The 17,421-nt window shown below is 39.6% G+C and overlaps 1 protein-coding gene across 7 annotated transcripts in view; it reads left to right on the top strand.

Annotated features, from left to right (window-relative positions):
- The window catches only part of celf6 (CUGBP Elav-like family member 6), a 131,639-nt gene extending 116,171 nt beyond the window's left edge, over positions 1–15,468 (top strand). For all 7 annotated transcript variants that reach the window (XM_017032438.2, XM_017032435.2, XM_025055438.1 and 4 more), the window contains 3 exons: positions 4,888–5,031; positions 8,675–8,824; positions 13,824–15,468. In XM_017032438.2, the coding sequence (XP_016887927.1) occupies positions 4,888–5,031; positions 8,675–8,802 (272 nt within the window). In that variant the 3' untranslated portion in view covers positions 8,803–8,824; positions 13,824–15,468. The remainder of the gene's footprint in view (positions 1–4,887; positions 5,032–8,674; positions 8,825–13,823) is intronic.
- The last annotated feature ends 1,953 nt before the right edge of the window (positions 15,469–17,421 follow it).

Raw genomic sequence — 17,421 nt, 5'->3', positions numbered from 1 at the left:
AAAGTTACTCTGTCATTATTCAAAAACTGCACTAATTCAAACTCGTAGCGTTGGACTGCTTAATCAGTCCATTACAATGTGTTTAAGTCGTTATAAATATTCATCAGATTAATTAGCTGCATGCATAATCATTTATTACCAATTCTGCTCTAGTGTTCATTCTTATGCGATAGCTTCAGACTTAATAAAGTATAGGATTTACTCTGATTGTAAATCACTCTTTCTGACACCATTTGTCAGTCCAACTTCTTCATCTCTACGATTGTATTAGACAGCGTAGGGTAACATCAACATTCAGGGTGACGACTTTAATGTATGGTGTGTGTAACATTGCCTGCAAAAAGTTGTGGGCGACTTTGATAGTAAGCAAGGCGTGGTCACAGAGAAGAAGTTTATAAGGAGAGGGCACACGTTTTTTTTTCATCAGCAATTAGTCAAAACCAACTCCATAGGTTTCATAGTGTAGCGGAAGCAGTGAGCAGAGAGTCCTGGGTTCGATTCCCAGAGGAACCACGTGCTTGTCGCCTGCTGGGGGCAGTCTGTTAACACCATATCTGATGCTAACACCAAAATTTCCCAAGATATGAGATAAATAACAGTTCAAATTATTTTTATTATCAACTCCACTTTCTCTAAAATAATGTTTTGAAGTGATACAACCCCTAGTTCCGGTGTGTGTCTTATGTCGTGAGAGAGTTTTTTGGTTTTCGGTTGAGTGTGTGGTCTGTCCGTGTTTTTGGCATCCATGGGTTTGGCTGCTCTCCCAGCTCTTCTCAGTCAACTGTCACAACCAGCATCTCTGCCATGTAACAAGCGACATCAAAACCTGAATACAAGGATTAGTCAAACATCAGCTTTAAACTCCCTTTGAAGTACACAAATGCCAATTACTAATTCAAACAGCATACAGGTTTGTATTTTTACAAAAAAAAAAGCCATTTTTAACCAGCTTTTTAAAGAAAGAGAAAGCTTCAGAATGAGGTAAAGGTTTGTTTTTCTTGTTAAACATTGCAATACTAAAAAATTATAAAAACATGAGCGTAGGATGTGAAAGCTAAGGTCTTGTAAGAATTTATTCAGGAACCAAAAGATGATTCAGCCGATCACTGAGGTCGTAGTCGGCCACATTAAAGTGAAAGCTGGATTCATGTTTGACAGGTCAGTGGTCGGTCATATGTTGGGAGCGTCTTGTTCCAAAACCTCGCAGTGAGAGGTTAAGGTCATGGAGTGAATTAAGGCTCCTTTGGCCTCCAAGTTGGTTTTTTACACCTCTGTACTTTAGGCTTCCATTCATTGCGTTGTTTTAACTGTGGCCTTTTATATGTTGATGTGTCTTTAATCGTAGCCTTTTAGAGCCACAACCATATTTTTAAATAGTTAAAAGGCACTGGAATTGTTACTTTTATTATCAAAATAAAATGTACTCAGGTTCTGATTATAGTTCACTCTCTATTTACTGCACTATTTACCCTTCCTGTGCAATTGTGTTTAAATGTACACAGTATATCACAGTGGAATAGAATGCACTTGATATTTTCCCGCAGTCAGACTGTGTTTAACTTTACATTTCGCTGTGAAAACTGCAGTTGTGCTACACATTAGATGAAGGTATGATTATACCAGTATGAGTCCTAATTAACTTTTTGTCTGATGAGCTAATAAAAGTGTGTTATTGTAATTTGATATTGTTTAGAAAACATCTCTGAGGCGTAGTCCCACATTTTCAGCTAGTTCCGTTTTACTCCAGGAAAAGACGAATGCCTATTGTGTGGAGTTACAGCCTCTGTCAGTAACTTGACATAAATGTATGCATAGACCCCCCCCCCAGCCCCCCGCCCCATCCTTCTCTGACTCAAACACCCACTGCAGCTTCCCAGACTTGAATTGGCTGGTCAGTATATTTGTCGTTCGTGGATGAGAAAATACAGCACTGACAAAGTCCCTGCTGCTCTGCTTCCTCTTCAACAACAGGTATTTGATGGATGGAGTGGTTTTTTTTAACCAAGCCAGGAACAAAGTGGGGAGAAAATTGCAAAACATACATCAAAGACTGTGGGGAAAAAAAACAACAATAAAAAAACTATGCAGACATTTTTTTGAGGTTTGCGTATGTGTGTGATGTTGTGTGAATGTTAAAAGAGTAACAAAGTGATGAGACAAAAGAGTGTTCTCAGTTCACGCTCATAATTCACCAAAAAGGATACAGTGAGATGTCTGCAGCTGTAGTTTTAATAGTTACTGAGAATGACAACTAATGTTTTATGGTAACTCTTTGGTCAGTTATTTTGTTACTTTGCTGATGGGTCTGGGGGAGATGTCTTTCTGGACTGGATGGAGGTGACGGTTGTACCTGTGTGTGGGAGGGGTTTCTCCAGACCAGAGTGTGAATGTGAGTGTGAATGGTTGTTTGTCTTAACACGTAGCCCTGAATTAAGTGAATGAATGCCACATTCACATGGCTGTCCCAGCTTTAAGCCACTTTTTAGCCAATGCTAGTGTTAAATGGCTGCAGCCCAGTTGGTAACCCACTACATTTTGATAGACAGGAGCCACATTTATTAAATTTTCTGCATTTTCAAACTTGGCTGGGAAATTGCATGTGCGTCGCATAAAACATTAAAAACATTCAACACTAAAATATATTGCCCAATATTTCACATCATTTGGGTTTCCACTTATTTGTTTGTATTTGAGTGTGTGTATGTGTGTGAGAGAGAGAGAGAGTGTGTGTGTACATGTCTTTTTGGCTTATTTCTGCAGTGCAGGTTGCTTGAACTGACAACACTGCAACCAACGTTGCTCCAAGTTGCATCACTCGAGGCAATTTATTAGACTGTGCTGCTCCCTGGAGAGCACTAATAGGCTACATCTGAGCCCTGCTCTCATGACCAGTAAACAGACAGTCACATTTAACAGTCACTGATTTGTACTTATGGTAATGGTATTGAAAGATAATTGCAAAAAGAAAACAAAGAAGTTACATTTGAGTCATACCAAAACATTACCCAGAGTTGTGTGAACAAGCCAGAGTCTATACAACATGCTTTTCTATTCTCAGTCAGAAACACATACTGTTTGTTGTATACCCATCAGAACAGGTAATAAGCACAAGTCACAGTGAGGGGAGGTTAGTTATACTGTAAGAAACCCAACAGCCTCGTGGTCACAATATAACCTCTATGTCTCCAATTAAATACAATATATATATATAAATATATATATATATATATATATCAGCTTCTGGCGAGGTGTCCGGTTAAGCAGTTTGTCAGATTTACTTATGATAACAGTATGATAATGTGCACAGAGGGAACTACCACGGAAAAAGTCCAGAGCTCACAGTCGTTATGACTGTTTCTAAAATTAGCCACTGTGAAGGTCCGGGTGTATTATAGTTGTGTTCCCTTCAGGAGCAGCAGTTTTTTTACGTTGCTTGCTAACAGTAAAACAACTTACAGTTAGAGTTATTAATCAGAGGAACATTGAAGGGTGCAACAACAACTTCAAAACAGTCAGCATTGGCTCCAAAGGTTGCAGAAAGTTCTAACACACACATACAACAACATACAAAAATTCCATCCAGTGTTCTTCGTCTAAGTTCTTCAATGTCATATGTAAAACAAACCAAATCAGTCTGCCCTTTGATTCAGACTCAGATGAATAAAAACATAGTCAGATTTTATGTGTGTGTCCTTTATCTGAGTGGAGCAGCGCAGCAGCACAGCCAACCAGCCACCGCTGCAGCTCCTTTTATCACACATCTGCTCAATCTCGTGTTGTCATGCCATCAGCCTCAGCTCCCTGTCCCTTCATGGTTTCATTTCACTCCCCGTCTCTCTCCACTTCATTCCTGCCTTTTGCCAGATTGGCCTGTACAATATGTGGCAACTGGCAGCAACGGGTGTGCAGGGATTCAGAGCGATTGGAAGACATTCCCACTGTCATGTAGGAATTGATGCAAACACTTGGCTCACGTCTTAATGTCGTCCCTGCCTTCTCATTCTCCTTCTTTCTGTCGTCTCCCCCTCACTCAACCACTTGTTCTTGCTATGTCGTCCTTGTTTCTAATTACTGGCTGATTTTTTGTTTTTTTGTCAAACTCTCACTCACATTTACACCAATTGGTAATGCAAGTCAAAATGCTATCAGGATTTTAGAGCTACCAGGTGTAGCTTTTGAATATAGCCATCTATAAAGCCCTGAATCTGTGCTACAGATAATTGAATACGAGGGTAAAGTTCTGAGATGGATACAGTTTCAAAAGGCGTTTGTTTTTAACTTAACATGTTACAACTCATCTCTTCAGCCTCTCTGACAAGTTTTATCATTATATCTTTGTCAAGCTTTGAGCTGTGTCGTATTTTATTTGATCGTGTTTTTTAACCCTCAAAAATGAATAAGAAAAAAATTATTAACGCAAACATCAAATGTTTTAACCAAACTTGAATAGAAACCTGTTAAAATGATTGAAGCTTTGCAACAGTTTTTGATCTAGCTGCATCTGACTTGTTTCTTTTTCCGATACCCGACTTTTGAAAATAACTTGATTTCAGTTCTGAGACGAGGCAAAGATGCTGGTTGTGAGCTGGTGTGGACGGAATCCTCCAGAATTCTATAAAGAAGGAACTGTGTGACATTTAGACCTTACTGAGTGACAGATAGATAGATAGATAGATAGATAGATAATGTATTTAATGTAAAAAAAAGTGTCTTGGAACATTCTTACTTATGCTCTTATTTGTTTTCTGCTCAGCTTGGGTCCAATTAAAATATATTTAATGTTTTATTAAGTAATGATTGTAATTTTTTTCCACTCAGGTTTTAATGGTCAGTGTCTCCTGTTTATGTTTCCACATAAACCTCCTGTTATTCTCCTCTCATTACCAGGGCCAGAAGGTTGCAACCTGTTTATTTATCACCTGCCCCAGGAGTTCGGAGATGCAGAGCTCATGCAAATGTTCCTACCTTTTGGCAATGTCATCTCCGCCAAAGTGTTTGTGGATCGAGCGACCAATCAGAGCAAATGTTTTGGTGAGTTTTTCACACACACACACACAAAAAATTGACATTGAAGAAAAGAAAAAAAAACATTCTTAAGATGAACAAAGTCAAAGTGTTTGGCAATCATCTCATGCCTCTTGTTTCTTTCCTGCAATTAGTGTTTGCCTTCACTTTATTCCTAGTGTCTATCCTCATCAAGTGGCAATTAACATTTTAAAGTTGCCGTTTCATGCCAGTGAGCAGGAGGGGAAATGAGTAAAGGGACACACCCTCCCTGGCTTCATCACACAGCAGGGAGGCACATCTAACAAGACAGTGCAAAAAATAGAAAAGGGAGAAAATAAAAAAGGTGGAGGTTTAGATCTGAATGAATCAATGAAACTGTCATCTACTCACTGACCCCGACATCCTTCTAAAAATTACCACTTGCTGCACACATCTGTTCCTCACCCACTACATCACTACATTCCCAATACAATCAGTATCCATCAGCTCTCCTTCTCTGACGACGCCCTCCTCCCCCAGCCCATAAACATCACACCACCAAACACCTCCCATCTCACATCCCACACAGAAAACCAGTTCATCAGGGCGGAGGTGTTGCAGGTGGAAAGCGTGAGCTTAAAGAGATAATAATAGACTGGTGTGGGCTTTGTTGTTGATTCAGTTGGACAGCAGCACCCAGGAGACGGGAGCTGAGAGAGAGAGAGAGAGAGCGAGAGAGACGTTGATTCTCTCCGTTCCTCTCCGTCACGGCATATCGATAAACTTCGTCTCTCTCTCAGGACAGTGTCCGTCTTTCTCCTCTTCCCTAAACATATGCCTCCAGCTATCACCATTCCTCAGTCAACAGGAGGAAGGACAAAGGGGTGGCGACCGCATCCGTCTCACCCGCTACATTTCCGTGGCCAGTAATTAACATCTTGTCTGAAAACTACAATTTAAGCCAAGAGTCGTTGGCGTGCCTGCAAATGTGTGTGTGTGTGTGTGTGTGTGTGTGTTTTTAATCGCTTCTTCTTTTTATAGCCGGAGCCTCAGGGTCTCTTTTGTGAGACATTAACAAATTAGACAAAAGATCCAGTGAAATAAGGAGTGAAAAAGCCGTAAGCTAGCCAGAAAAATGAAACACATCTTCCTGAAAAAAAAAGTTGACTTAACCTTCATGCTGTGATTCAAGGGTGTGACGGGAGATTTTATATATTTTAAATAATAAACTAAAAATAAAAATAAATTTACACTCAAATAATTATTAGGGCAAAGAGTAACTTTTAAAATTTGTAGGTAATAAAGATGAACATCTAATTGGCATTTCCTGTTTTTCCAACTGTAGAAAACAATTATATGAAAAATATATGATCGTCTCATTCTCTGCTTAAACAATGACAACAATCTAATTAAATCATTCTATACTTACAGACTCTTTAAAGGTTGAATCCACTGAATGTAATTGAACTATTCTGATGCGTTTGGTAGAAGATGCTAAAAATTCACTACAGTGACGACTTTAGCAGAGGTGTCAGGCTGCGTTTTCAACAGAGATCTCTTTGTGTGTGTGTGCATTTTTAAACTCCAATGCAACACACAGAAAAAAAAGTCTTTTTCAAGACTGAATGAAACATTTAAAACTTGACACCTTGTCACGAGACACCTTTCTGAAGAACACTCTGTAGGTGGATGTGTGAATCTTCCACATAATTGCATTTGATATTAGGCTGCATTTCCAGACCCAGTTGTATCCGACTGGAGGAAAGTTTCCATCAGCAGTCGGCAGTGAGCGGCTCCCGTATGTGTTCGTGTGTAATTCAATCTGTCAGTGGAGCGTTTAGTCACTCACTATTGACTTTAAAAAGTGATCAAAGCTCACCCTGTCAAGAGGAATTAGGTGGATTCAGTTGGAAATGGATTTCAAAAGGTCTGTTGAGGATGAATGGGGGTAAAAATGTATGTAGAGAAGTGACAGAATTTACCTTCAGGGCTAATAAGAGCTGAAAACCACTGCACTTCTTATCTTTACCTTTTCTTTTTTTATTCTTTTAGGTCTATATACCTGCTGGTTTGCTTTTTGGGAGTACAATTCTTATATATAAAGATTACAATTATATCAGCCATAATAGACAATAAAAAATCTTGATGATTCCTTATGAAAGACCCATAGTGTAGTGGTAAGAACACCTGCCTCAGAAGTAGAAAGCAACGTCCTGGGTTTGATTCCCACAGTGGCAGCTTGTTGCAGCAGATCACTGCTAACCCAAGTGTGGGATCAATGAAGCTCAAACTATTATTATTCTTGTTAAAACCTTTTTAGCAGAAACAAGTTTCCCGTCTTTCACCCAGACCTCACTTCTACACTGGAGCTACTTCTACATATACATATTTCTTTTTCTTTTTTGTAACACTAAAAACTTTTTCTGTACTGCAATGCGAGTGATCCAAACGACTCAGCCTCACACTCCACTGGCATGTCCCCCGCTGTCACCCAGTAATGTTAGCAACTCCCTATTAAAAATGCATGACATTACAATGCGTGCAGACATTCAGTGGTTATGGATGGCAGCAGTGAGAGCCGTACCTCAAACACTACTAGTGTTTGGAGCATTGTGTTGCGCAGCTTAACAAAGTCATTGCTACATCACAGATATGAAAAACCAGTCGGTGACTTTCTCCAGAGAGAACGGCGTAGAGTGGTAGAAAAACTGCCCCAATCCCTTGTTCTTTTTTTATTGTCCCACACGTTCAAGTCAGCAGCACAGTCTCCGTTTCCTCCTTCTCTCTACGCTGACCCTCAACATCCCATCACCTTTCATGGCATGTGGATGTAAATGTGAGGTATGGGGATTCATTAAAGTGTGAGTGAGCGCAGGGCGGGAGGAGGGAGCGGTGGGGGGGGGATCATTGCAGAGTGACAGGCCCTTTCCTGTTCAGTTTGTTTAAAGGGTTTGTAAAAGAAGCAGCCTTATCTCACACGCACTGACAAAAGCCTGCCCTCTCCCCCCAAATTAAATTGGACCCATAGCGGTGTGATCAAATCAGCTGGCAGGCGGAAAATTTGGGCCGTCAATCACCGAGGGGTCTGATAAGAGCAGGCAAGGAGTCCTGGTGTGGAAAGTCGTGGCTCATTCCGCCCCGACACACAGGTGATAACTCAGAGCAGCGGGATCCTCCGACCGACACACCATCTCGTCACGACCCCGTGCCCTTTACTCTTTACTTAGATACATACACAGTTGCACACACACACACACAGTCCTTCAGTTTACCAGCACAGATTTGTCCCACAAATCCGGCGAAAACATGAAAAGTCTTTTTGTCTCCTTGGATCTTTTTTTTTTTTTGTTCTGACTTCAACTCTAATTCTAATCACTTTCCTCCATTTGATTTTTAATATCTGTTATTAGCCATTGTGTTATTTTATGTAATCGTTTCAATTCAGAGATTTTCAATTAATCTGCTAAAAAGAGAAAACAAAGACCCATTGTCGAGGTTTAAAAAGGCTCTTTTTTTCCCCTTTAGTCTCGTCTGTTTCAGTTTCCCGCCTTTGTCCCTCTGCCTTTTTCTTCTTCCTCCTTCTTTCAGATGTCTGTACATTCATCTGCACTCCTCGGTCGTTCCTTCTATTTATAATTTTTCCCCTTTTCTTCTCTGCCCCATTCTCTGCTTTGTGTTCTGGTACCAGGTTTCGTGAGTTTTGATAATCCATCCAGTGCTCAAGCGGCGATCCAGGCCATGAATGGGTTTCAGATAGGCATGAAGAGGCTGAAGGTGCAGCTAAAGCGGCCAAAAGATGCCAACCGACCTTACTGACTGACCTGCTGTCCGTATCCAGGTACAGTAAGACAAATACCACCAGTGGGTTTCACCTCATCATGTCCTGTTTGGTAAATGGTTTGAATGAGGAGACATGAATGTAGAGAGAATGAACTCATCTTCATCATCTTTACATTTGTAATGAGGTGACGCATCTTTGACCAATTCTTAATTTTCTCAAGTAGAACAACAACCAATACTACGCCGTGTCTTAGCTAAAAACCATTGGTCATTTTGCTAAAGCACAACCTGATGACATCATCAATAGCCTGCTGTGCTAGTTAGCCCTCCACTGTTAATAACTGACAGATACAGATTTATAGAACCGATGATTTCTCCCCTCAGTGTTAGAGTTCTATCCAATCCAGAAGCACAAAGATGCTGAAACAGAAGCAGCCACGTGTATGATCAAGTGCAGTGGTTTGGACAATAATAACAGGGGTTCAAGTGATGCAGTAACAGACTGTGGTCCAACTAAACTGTTGCATTCAGAGACTGTAAATATAGACAGGATATAGAACAAAGCAAAGTCTAAACGTTTGAAAATGTTGAAATGTAAAGGTGAATTGAAAAAAAAACAACAAAAATAAAATCCAATACATTTTCTCCATTTAGGTCGAACGTTCCAGCAAAGCTAATTATTACTTAACCCTTTTTAATATAATGGCAGAATAATTGGTATAGTAGTGCTAGACTTGAACCGTCCATCTACTGATCATTGCTTAAATACACATTCGATCGTTTTTCAGATTCAGTTTGGTTCTGTCGGTCCATGGTGGTTTTTGTTGAAGTAAAGACACAACATTTCTTTTAAAATTACAGTAGATTTCCTTTATATTATTAAGTCATTCACTTTGACATTGTTTCTAATCCCTCATAGCTCAACGCTGCTGAGATTCCATAGATAAAACTGGGAAAACAAAGTAATTCAAACATAAATGAATCACTTTGGTTAAATAATTAAAAAATATTGAATAAATTACAATTAAATAAATGAATATTAAAAATTCATACCAGAACATCAAATGATATACATTTTCATACATTTATGTATATACACAAACATTTTTGTATACTGTATATGTATGTATAAAATATGTGTATATAACATGTATAAGTATATATTTGTAAGTATATATTTGTACGTTTGTATATATACTTATATACTGTATAAATAAGAATTTGACATCCTTTAGAAACAACAGGATGTAAAACATCTTTAGTGTCGTTTTCAGACCACAGTCAGTTCAACAGCCAAAGCCATTCCTGGGGAGGAAGTAAAACCACACCTAAATTCTGATGTTAATTTCTGAATGGGACCTGTTGTTATGAGGATGTTTCACAAATGCATGTGCGCTTTCCTTGTAATGAGAACTTTACCTTGTGCTAGTATTCTATATTTAATTACAGCTCTTTTAGGGCTTTAAAAAGTCAAAGCTTTCACGCAATATAATAAAAAGGGTGGTTTACTTAAAGTCACAGCATCCGTCCATAAACACTCATTTCAGGGTGTCTGGCCTAATTGAAAGAATCATCACCCATCTGTCACAAAGTGCAGCTGCCAGTGCGGAAATAATATAGATGCATTTTCTCTTCACCCATTTGGCTCGACAACTTTTCATTACAATAACATAAGCCTGGATTATACACCTCTATAAATAAGAGCGTGATAATGCCATTTGTTTGTTTTAGATTTGACTCTTTAAAAGCCACAAGATGACATTAATGGAAGGTAGTGTGCAATATAAATGATAGATGATGCCTTTATCCGTCGGCCCATCGCATCTGAATGCGGCGCTGTCCTGCTAATTGAAGAGACACTTTTAGAAGTAGACACTCAGAGGGAGCTCAACAATGAGGGGCAAATGGAAAACATCCCTGTAACAGCTTCAAATAACAGGGCCGTCATTGAGATGTACAGGCAAGATCTCAGAGCACAGGCTGAGCCGTGTTTCCCGGGAGGATGTTACTGTCACTGCCAGGTGTGTGTGTGTGTGTGCATTCATATGGGTACACATGTGCATGTGTTTGCATGCGTGTGTGTTTTTTTTCGCTCCCCCTCGTCTGTCCTCATTTTACTCCATTATTAGTCTACTTTGTGTTTTTCCTCTTAGAATACACAATTCCAGCTCCAGGGTGACGTAAAACCAACAGACCCAAACCCAGACTGATCCCATAAAAATATTAGAGAAGATAATAGTCTACCTTTTGTCAAATCAGTTCTGTATTAAAGCTTTTGGTTACAAAAGTGCTAAAAAGTAATTTGAGGTCTTATTTGAAGAGGAGTTTTAAAGATTGGAGCGGCCCGTCTCTGAGTCTTTAACTGTAGCAGACAGTAAGCTGAAAGCAGCACGAGTATTTCTTTAATTTTCTAAATCCTCCAAAATTATAATGATGAAAAACTCCCATGAAGCCTTGTGTGTGGGCCTGCCTGTGTGGAGTTAAAATAAAATTAAAAAAAATAAAAAGATCAAACAGCATCCTCCCGTGCTGCTCTCACAGGAGGCCCTGCCATACTCGGAAATTACATTCCGTGTCTTAAAGATAAACTTAATGCAAAAAGCTGGAGCACTCACTGTATGGCCACCCTGGTAACAAACAATGTAAGGCAAATCCAATTACTGTAGACAGGACAAGTTTTTGAAATATGCATTTCTGCCTTAAGGGTTATCTTTGTGAATATAAAAACCTCAATTCAACCTTTTAACCTGCACGTCGTCAGCTCCGAAAGTATTTCATCACCAGAACGAACCACAAGAAGAAGAAGAAAAAAAAGCTTTTTGTGCCATGTTGTTTTTCCCTTTTCCTTGTTTTTCCCCTCTCTTTCTTTGGAGGTAATAAGCATAATAACCACATATGATTTGTCAGGCAGTAAAAAGTGAGTGTGAACAAATATGGAAGGGGTGCTTTGAATTCTGACTGAAAGGAAAAGAAAATCCCACTCTTTCTTTCCTTTTTTTGCACCATACCAACCTGGCAACCTGACACGGCCAATCACAGTGTGAGGTGGCCTTTCTCCGCTATAACCACACACCCCTACACCAGTCATGGGGACAAGTTCCCTCAACTGTAAGTTGAACCCATGGTGTCAGTTTATATTTGATTTTTTTGGATGACGTCATGTGGTGGGAGTGTGTTCACGTTGCATGACGTGGCATTGATGGACATTTCTGAACTCTTTCATAATCTATCTTTTTGACAGTGTATATATTGTACATTGGCAACTTGTGGAGTGAAGTAAACTGATGCCTTCTTGTCAACTGATGGCTGGTGTTGTTTATAGTGGAACTTCTGTGCTGACTTTTTAATTCTAACTGGAAGTGGCCTTAAACCTTTGTGCTATTGTATCGTGTGTCCTTGTGATGTTTCTTCACATTTTTATCGTGTGTTATAAATGTTCTGTATCTACAGTTTCTTTGTTTCTTTCCATTTACGTCCGTGTGTTTTTGTTTTTACTTCGTCGACTCTCTGAACTTTTTACACTCCCTGCCAATCGACAGCTTTGTTGGTGGCCAATCTGACCCCTTATTTGTGAACCCAATTATAAATCCACTGTTCTTGCAAAGAGCACAGGCAAATGTTGACACGCCACTTCTCTGTGGATTGAATCTAGACAGGGAGTACTTCTGTGAGATCGTTCTGTTTGCCTACACGAGAATCGCCTCTCGTATATTTATTTATGAAGGTACGAACCAATTACACGTGATAGAGCTGCAGGCAGAATGACGTGCCAGAATCTGTCTGCCAGAAACCATCTTATCTCCAGGTGTATGGCAGGAAAATTAAACAATACACACTGGATGTATTTTTTTCTTATTATTATTGTTATTAGAACTGTAGTACCATAAAAATTAGCTGTTGTGTTGGTGACTTGTATTTTAGATAAGCCTTAAAAAACACAGCTGGATATTCAGGGTTTGTCAGTGAGTTAGTTTCCATCCCCACAGGCCAAACTGGGATAAATGTCAAATGTTTCAATCAAACCCCCCCCCCCCACTTCTTTTGGAGAGGCGGGGTCTCAACTCTATTCAACTTAGAGGATTGTCAAGCTAGGTATGCTATGGTGGGGTGAGGCGTCTCTGGTGTTTACTCTGCTTATCAACCGTGTGTGAAGGTGGTGGTAGAGATCGAACAGCGAGCCTGAAGGGGGCAGACCTGATCAGTTCTGGTGTGAGGTACTTTTCTTTTTAAAGGCACAGTTTATCCCTTCTGTTCTGTGGTTGATGTTCAACCCAAACTAATGACACACTGGCCTCGGCACAAACAAGAAAATGGTCCGATTTGTTTTTTTGTTTGTTTGTTTTTTTTTTTTGCTCCCTTATCTGAGAGGCTGATCTTTTATGAAATGGTAACAAGCTCATTTGCAGAGATGTAAAGGTAGAATAAAGAGCATCTGGGCGAGTGTGCGTCAAACAAAGTCAGCTCCTTTCATGTTCACTTCTACTTCACAGTGATTGGCTGTGATTTGATAGCCTTTCTTTATATGGATCAGAGCCCACAGCATGTCATGGATGATTGCCTGTGAACTAGATCTTTTGTACCTACGGACAAATCCAGTTTAATTAAGTCTTAAAAATAATAGGCCAAGAAAAAAAAAACAATTTTTAAATGATAAATAAAAAGAAATATAATCAGACTAACACACAGCCCTACATTCAGAGACACCTGATTCCGGTGTCGAACATCTCAGGTATCATTTTAGCTGTATTTTATTCCCACACAGGAAGAGGCAGTCAGTTTAAATGAGGTCTTCTCTGGATTAGTGCTGTCAGGGTGTAGATGTCTGTTCCATATGGTTAAAACACAAATCTCCCATCCTAACTCTTGCCCACTTATTTCTGGTTTTGATTGACATACTCCTTCTTCACCTCCCCGTCTGTTTCTCATGCTGTTGGCTGTGCCTGTCAGTCTGTGTGATAACCGGTAGCCAGCAAACTCCGAGTGTGTTTGCTGCGGCTTCTCTGAATTCACTCTCCTGATTCTCACTCCCTCTCTCTTCCTCTCTCTCTCTGTTACAGGATGAAGGGCCCCAGAACCTTATTTCCACAAGTGCAGTAAAAGTACAAAGACTTCTTGCTCTGCTACATATCATGAAGGAAAGGTGGTCCCTTGATCCTGCTCGAGACCCACTGAAAGATGGGGTGACTAACAGAAGGATGCCAGAGATGATTTTGGTTTTCCTCTTTTTTTTTTTTCGAAAGATTTTTTTTTTTGTTTTCTTTTTTCGCAAATGCCTCTGTTTTTCCCTGTTTTGCTTTGGCGTCTGTGGAAGAAGATTTTTGCAGAGACCAACTTTTTTGCTGCTGTTTTTTAGACATGATGGGGAAAAAAAACCTTTATAGACTCATTATGCTCAAAGCATGCATACTGACACAGGATATAGATATACACACATCAATGCAGATAACGAACCAAACATACACTCTTAAAAATGCTACACCCAAAAATAGGAAAAAGACAAAAAAAAAAAAAAAAAAAAAAACTTCTTTGTACATGTATAAATACGTGCAAATGCCAACTCAAGAACTGAAGCAAACACATGCGTACACTAAAAGACACACACACACACACACATATACACACACACACACACCAGCCTGCTGCCATTTTGGTTTTTGTGCCTACACAGGTGTTGTGCTCTGTGACAGGGCAAGCTCTGGATTGAAGAAGAAAACAAGACGGAGGAGAGAAGAGGAGAATCCAGGATAATTTACATGCATCATTCCTTAGGAAATAGGGACCAAAGGACTAAATGCTTTTTAAAAGAATATAAATATATAAATATATAAATATATATTTAAAAAGACATACCTTGTAGCTGCAAGTATTACAATTTACTCGTAGTAAAAAAAAGAAGCAAACATTAAATCAATATCCAGTGGCCTACTGTAAGTGCGAATAAAAGAAAATGGAAATAATGTATTAAAAAGACATGGAATCGTAGAGTAGGGGCTGAGCTCTGGATGCTGATTTAGCACCAGGTTGTAGAATAGTAGTAGACTAGAGAAAAAAAAAATGTAAATTTGCAACTTTTTGCTGTTGTTTAAAAAAAAAAAACTTGAAGTTGTAACAAAAAGGGGAGGAACAGGGGTGTAAAAAAAAAGAAAAAAAAGAAGGAAATATTCATCTGCCCCTGTAAGCCACAAATCTCTTTCTCTTGGATGTTGAGGTCTTAGCCACTGGATATCTCCATCACGATGTACAAGTTACTGCACTCTCTGACAGTTACAAACAGACTGTTCTGGATGAGGAAAAAAGATTGACAAGCGAGGAAAAAGAGTGAACTTTCCTTTGTGTTCAAGCGACAATCCACTGTAAAGACCAAGCAAAATGGACGTGGGGTATATTTTGTTGTTTTTCTTTTGTTTGTTGTTGTTTTTTTCTTTTGTCCCCTCAAACTTTGTACTGCAACATGAAGTGTGAATTATAATGCCACAGATTGTGAGATGGACAGATGGACAAAAGGCTAGTTATGAAAGAAGGGGAAGAAGAAAAAAAGGATGATGAAGTAATGTGACAGCTATTGAAACTGCCAGCAGAATGAACCGGGGACGCAACGAACTGGTTTTCACGTCTGTGGTTTTTCCCTCGAACAGTTTACGTGTGCTGTAAAAAACCTTGACTTCTGCAAGTGACAAGCCAAGAAAACTCCATGTTAAGAAAGAAAAAGTGCATCAGTCGCAATGCTACATCTAATGCTACATTAACTCTTCCAAATATAAAAACAGGTAATGCTTTTACCATGAAGTTGTACATACAGTATCAATCAGACTCGGCTGTCGGTGGTTGGCAGCACCTAGCCTATCTGTAGCCTCTCCGACACTGACACTACAGCACAGAACAAATGCAGTTTTATAGGTTCATGTTAGGTTTTGTAGCATTCTTCAGAAGCAGATTAGTTTAGAATGAGCTACGCAGGATGACACAAACCTTATATTGGGCTTATTTAAATTAAGGATTGTTCATATCTTCATAACAGACTAGAATTGTTCCGGTCTAAAATATTTGTGCATAAAACATCCAAATATGTCCCTTATATGCATGCTTTATTCCTGACTTTAAAAACACTAATCTGGGGGAGCCAAACGAGAGACCCGTAGAAAATAGATTTGTATATCAATATTATGGCTAAAGATTTTTTTCGACTTTCCCCCATGAATCCTCTTGTTCCCTCGTCCTCATAGTGAATTCAACATTTTCAAATGTGACCCAAATGTTGGAGCCTTTCCTAAAAGTGGCTAATGTCTGTGCTTAGTACCATTCAATTATCTCCTGGGCCGTATTAGACATGCTTTTTCACCTTTCCCCTCTAATCACAGTATAATCACCAGCCTCCATACATTAGCAGCAAATGAGTGAAAAATCACAGGGATAATCGCTTGGACAAAATGACGGGAAAAATGGTCCTCTGAGCGCACATGGATGACAGAAGGAAGATTAGAGAGAATTATGTTTGTGCCGACTCCTTGGCAAGGCTGTCGACAGCTGACCTGGCACCAATAAAACTGGCAAATTTATCCAAACAGACAAAAGATGTGAGATAAAACTTTACATAACACGGCCACCTGCAATATTAACAGCGAGCCGACGCTCAAAATGCAGGAGACCAGAAATGCCGAACGTCTTTCGTCTTTACAAAAATTGCTGCGACAACTGTTGCTCGACTTTGGATCGAGACCAACAACTGTAGGAGAAATCCTCAATTTTGTAGAAGCAGCTACTCCGTGTCTCTTCTTTCAGCACATACTCGTGTCTCAGCAGTTACAGCGGAGGCCACTGTGGTTTACGATACAAATTGTTTCTGGCATCTTTATTTTTCTCACTTAAATCCCAGCTGAGACAAACACAAAATACAGAATTTGGAATAATATTTCCAAAGCCTGGAGGTTCTTTGGTGTTTAAAATGATGCCATCGTAACGACATCCTTTCTTCTTAATTACGTTTAAATACATGTAGGGTGAAACCCATTCATCCTTTCAGCGCTCTCAATGGGATTTAGATGCGAGCAGCTTCGCGATATAATGTAGAGTAGGTCAAAACAAACCCATGTACTGCTCATTATTCATGTGAAGTTGAACCACACGGAGGAGAGTGTAACGCTCCGAGAGCAATGAAACTTCCTCTGCTTGTCTCAGCAAGCTTTGGAGAACATTTCTGCAAGTCAGGCTTCGTCTGGCTGAACAGGAACCTGGTATTCCCACGTTACTGTTCTTCGCCGTTTTTATACCAAATGCTGCACTAGTTAATGGCAGGTTGAGTCCCTGGTGAGCTCAGCTGCAGCAAAGCCTATCCTGCTGTGTGTTTGGATAACAATGGTGTTCATGTAGCATCTGTGCTTCGCCAAGGCTAAATCAGGCAACGTAAAATCAGCATTACACAGTACACTCCTCATGATTATGCCCAAAGTGACGAGCTCTGGAAAAATGGCTGTAGAAAAGAACAGAGGAACAGTTTGCTTAAGGTCTAACTATTGCTTTTTATTATTAACGCAGGTTGTTTGTTTTACCTGCTGCATTTCCAGTACTGTGTGCTGCTGCCATTTGTCTGTTACATTTTAAAACGAAAAGTAACACAATGAAAAGTGAATGAATTTGAATATACAGTACAGTATACCC

The sequence above is a fragment of the Cynoglossus semilaevis genome, chromosome 5 (assembly GCF_000523025.1).
Source record: "Cynoglossus semilaevis isolate Cse_v1.0 chromosome 5, Cse_v1.0, whole genome shotgun sequence".
Classification (NCBI taxonomy): domain Eukaryota; kingdom Metazoa; phylum Chordata; class Actinopteri; order Pleuronectiformes; family Cynoglossidae; genus Cynoglossus; species Cynoglossus semilaevis.
Note: the sequence above shows the minus strand (reverse complement) of the source record. Positions and strands in the feature narration are given on the sequence as shown.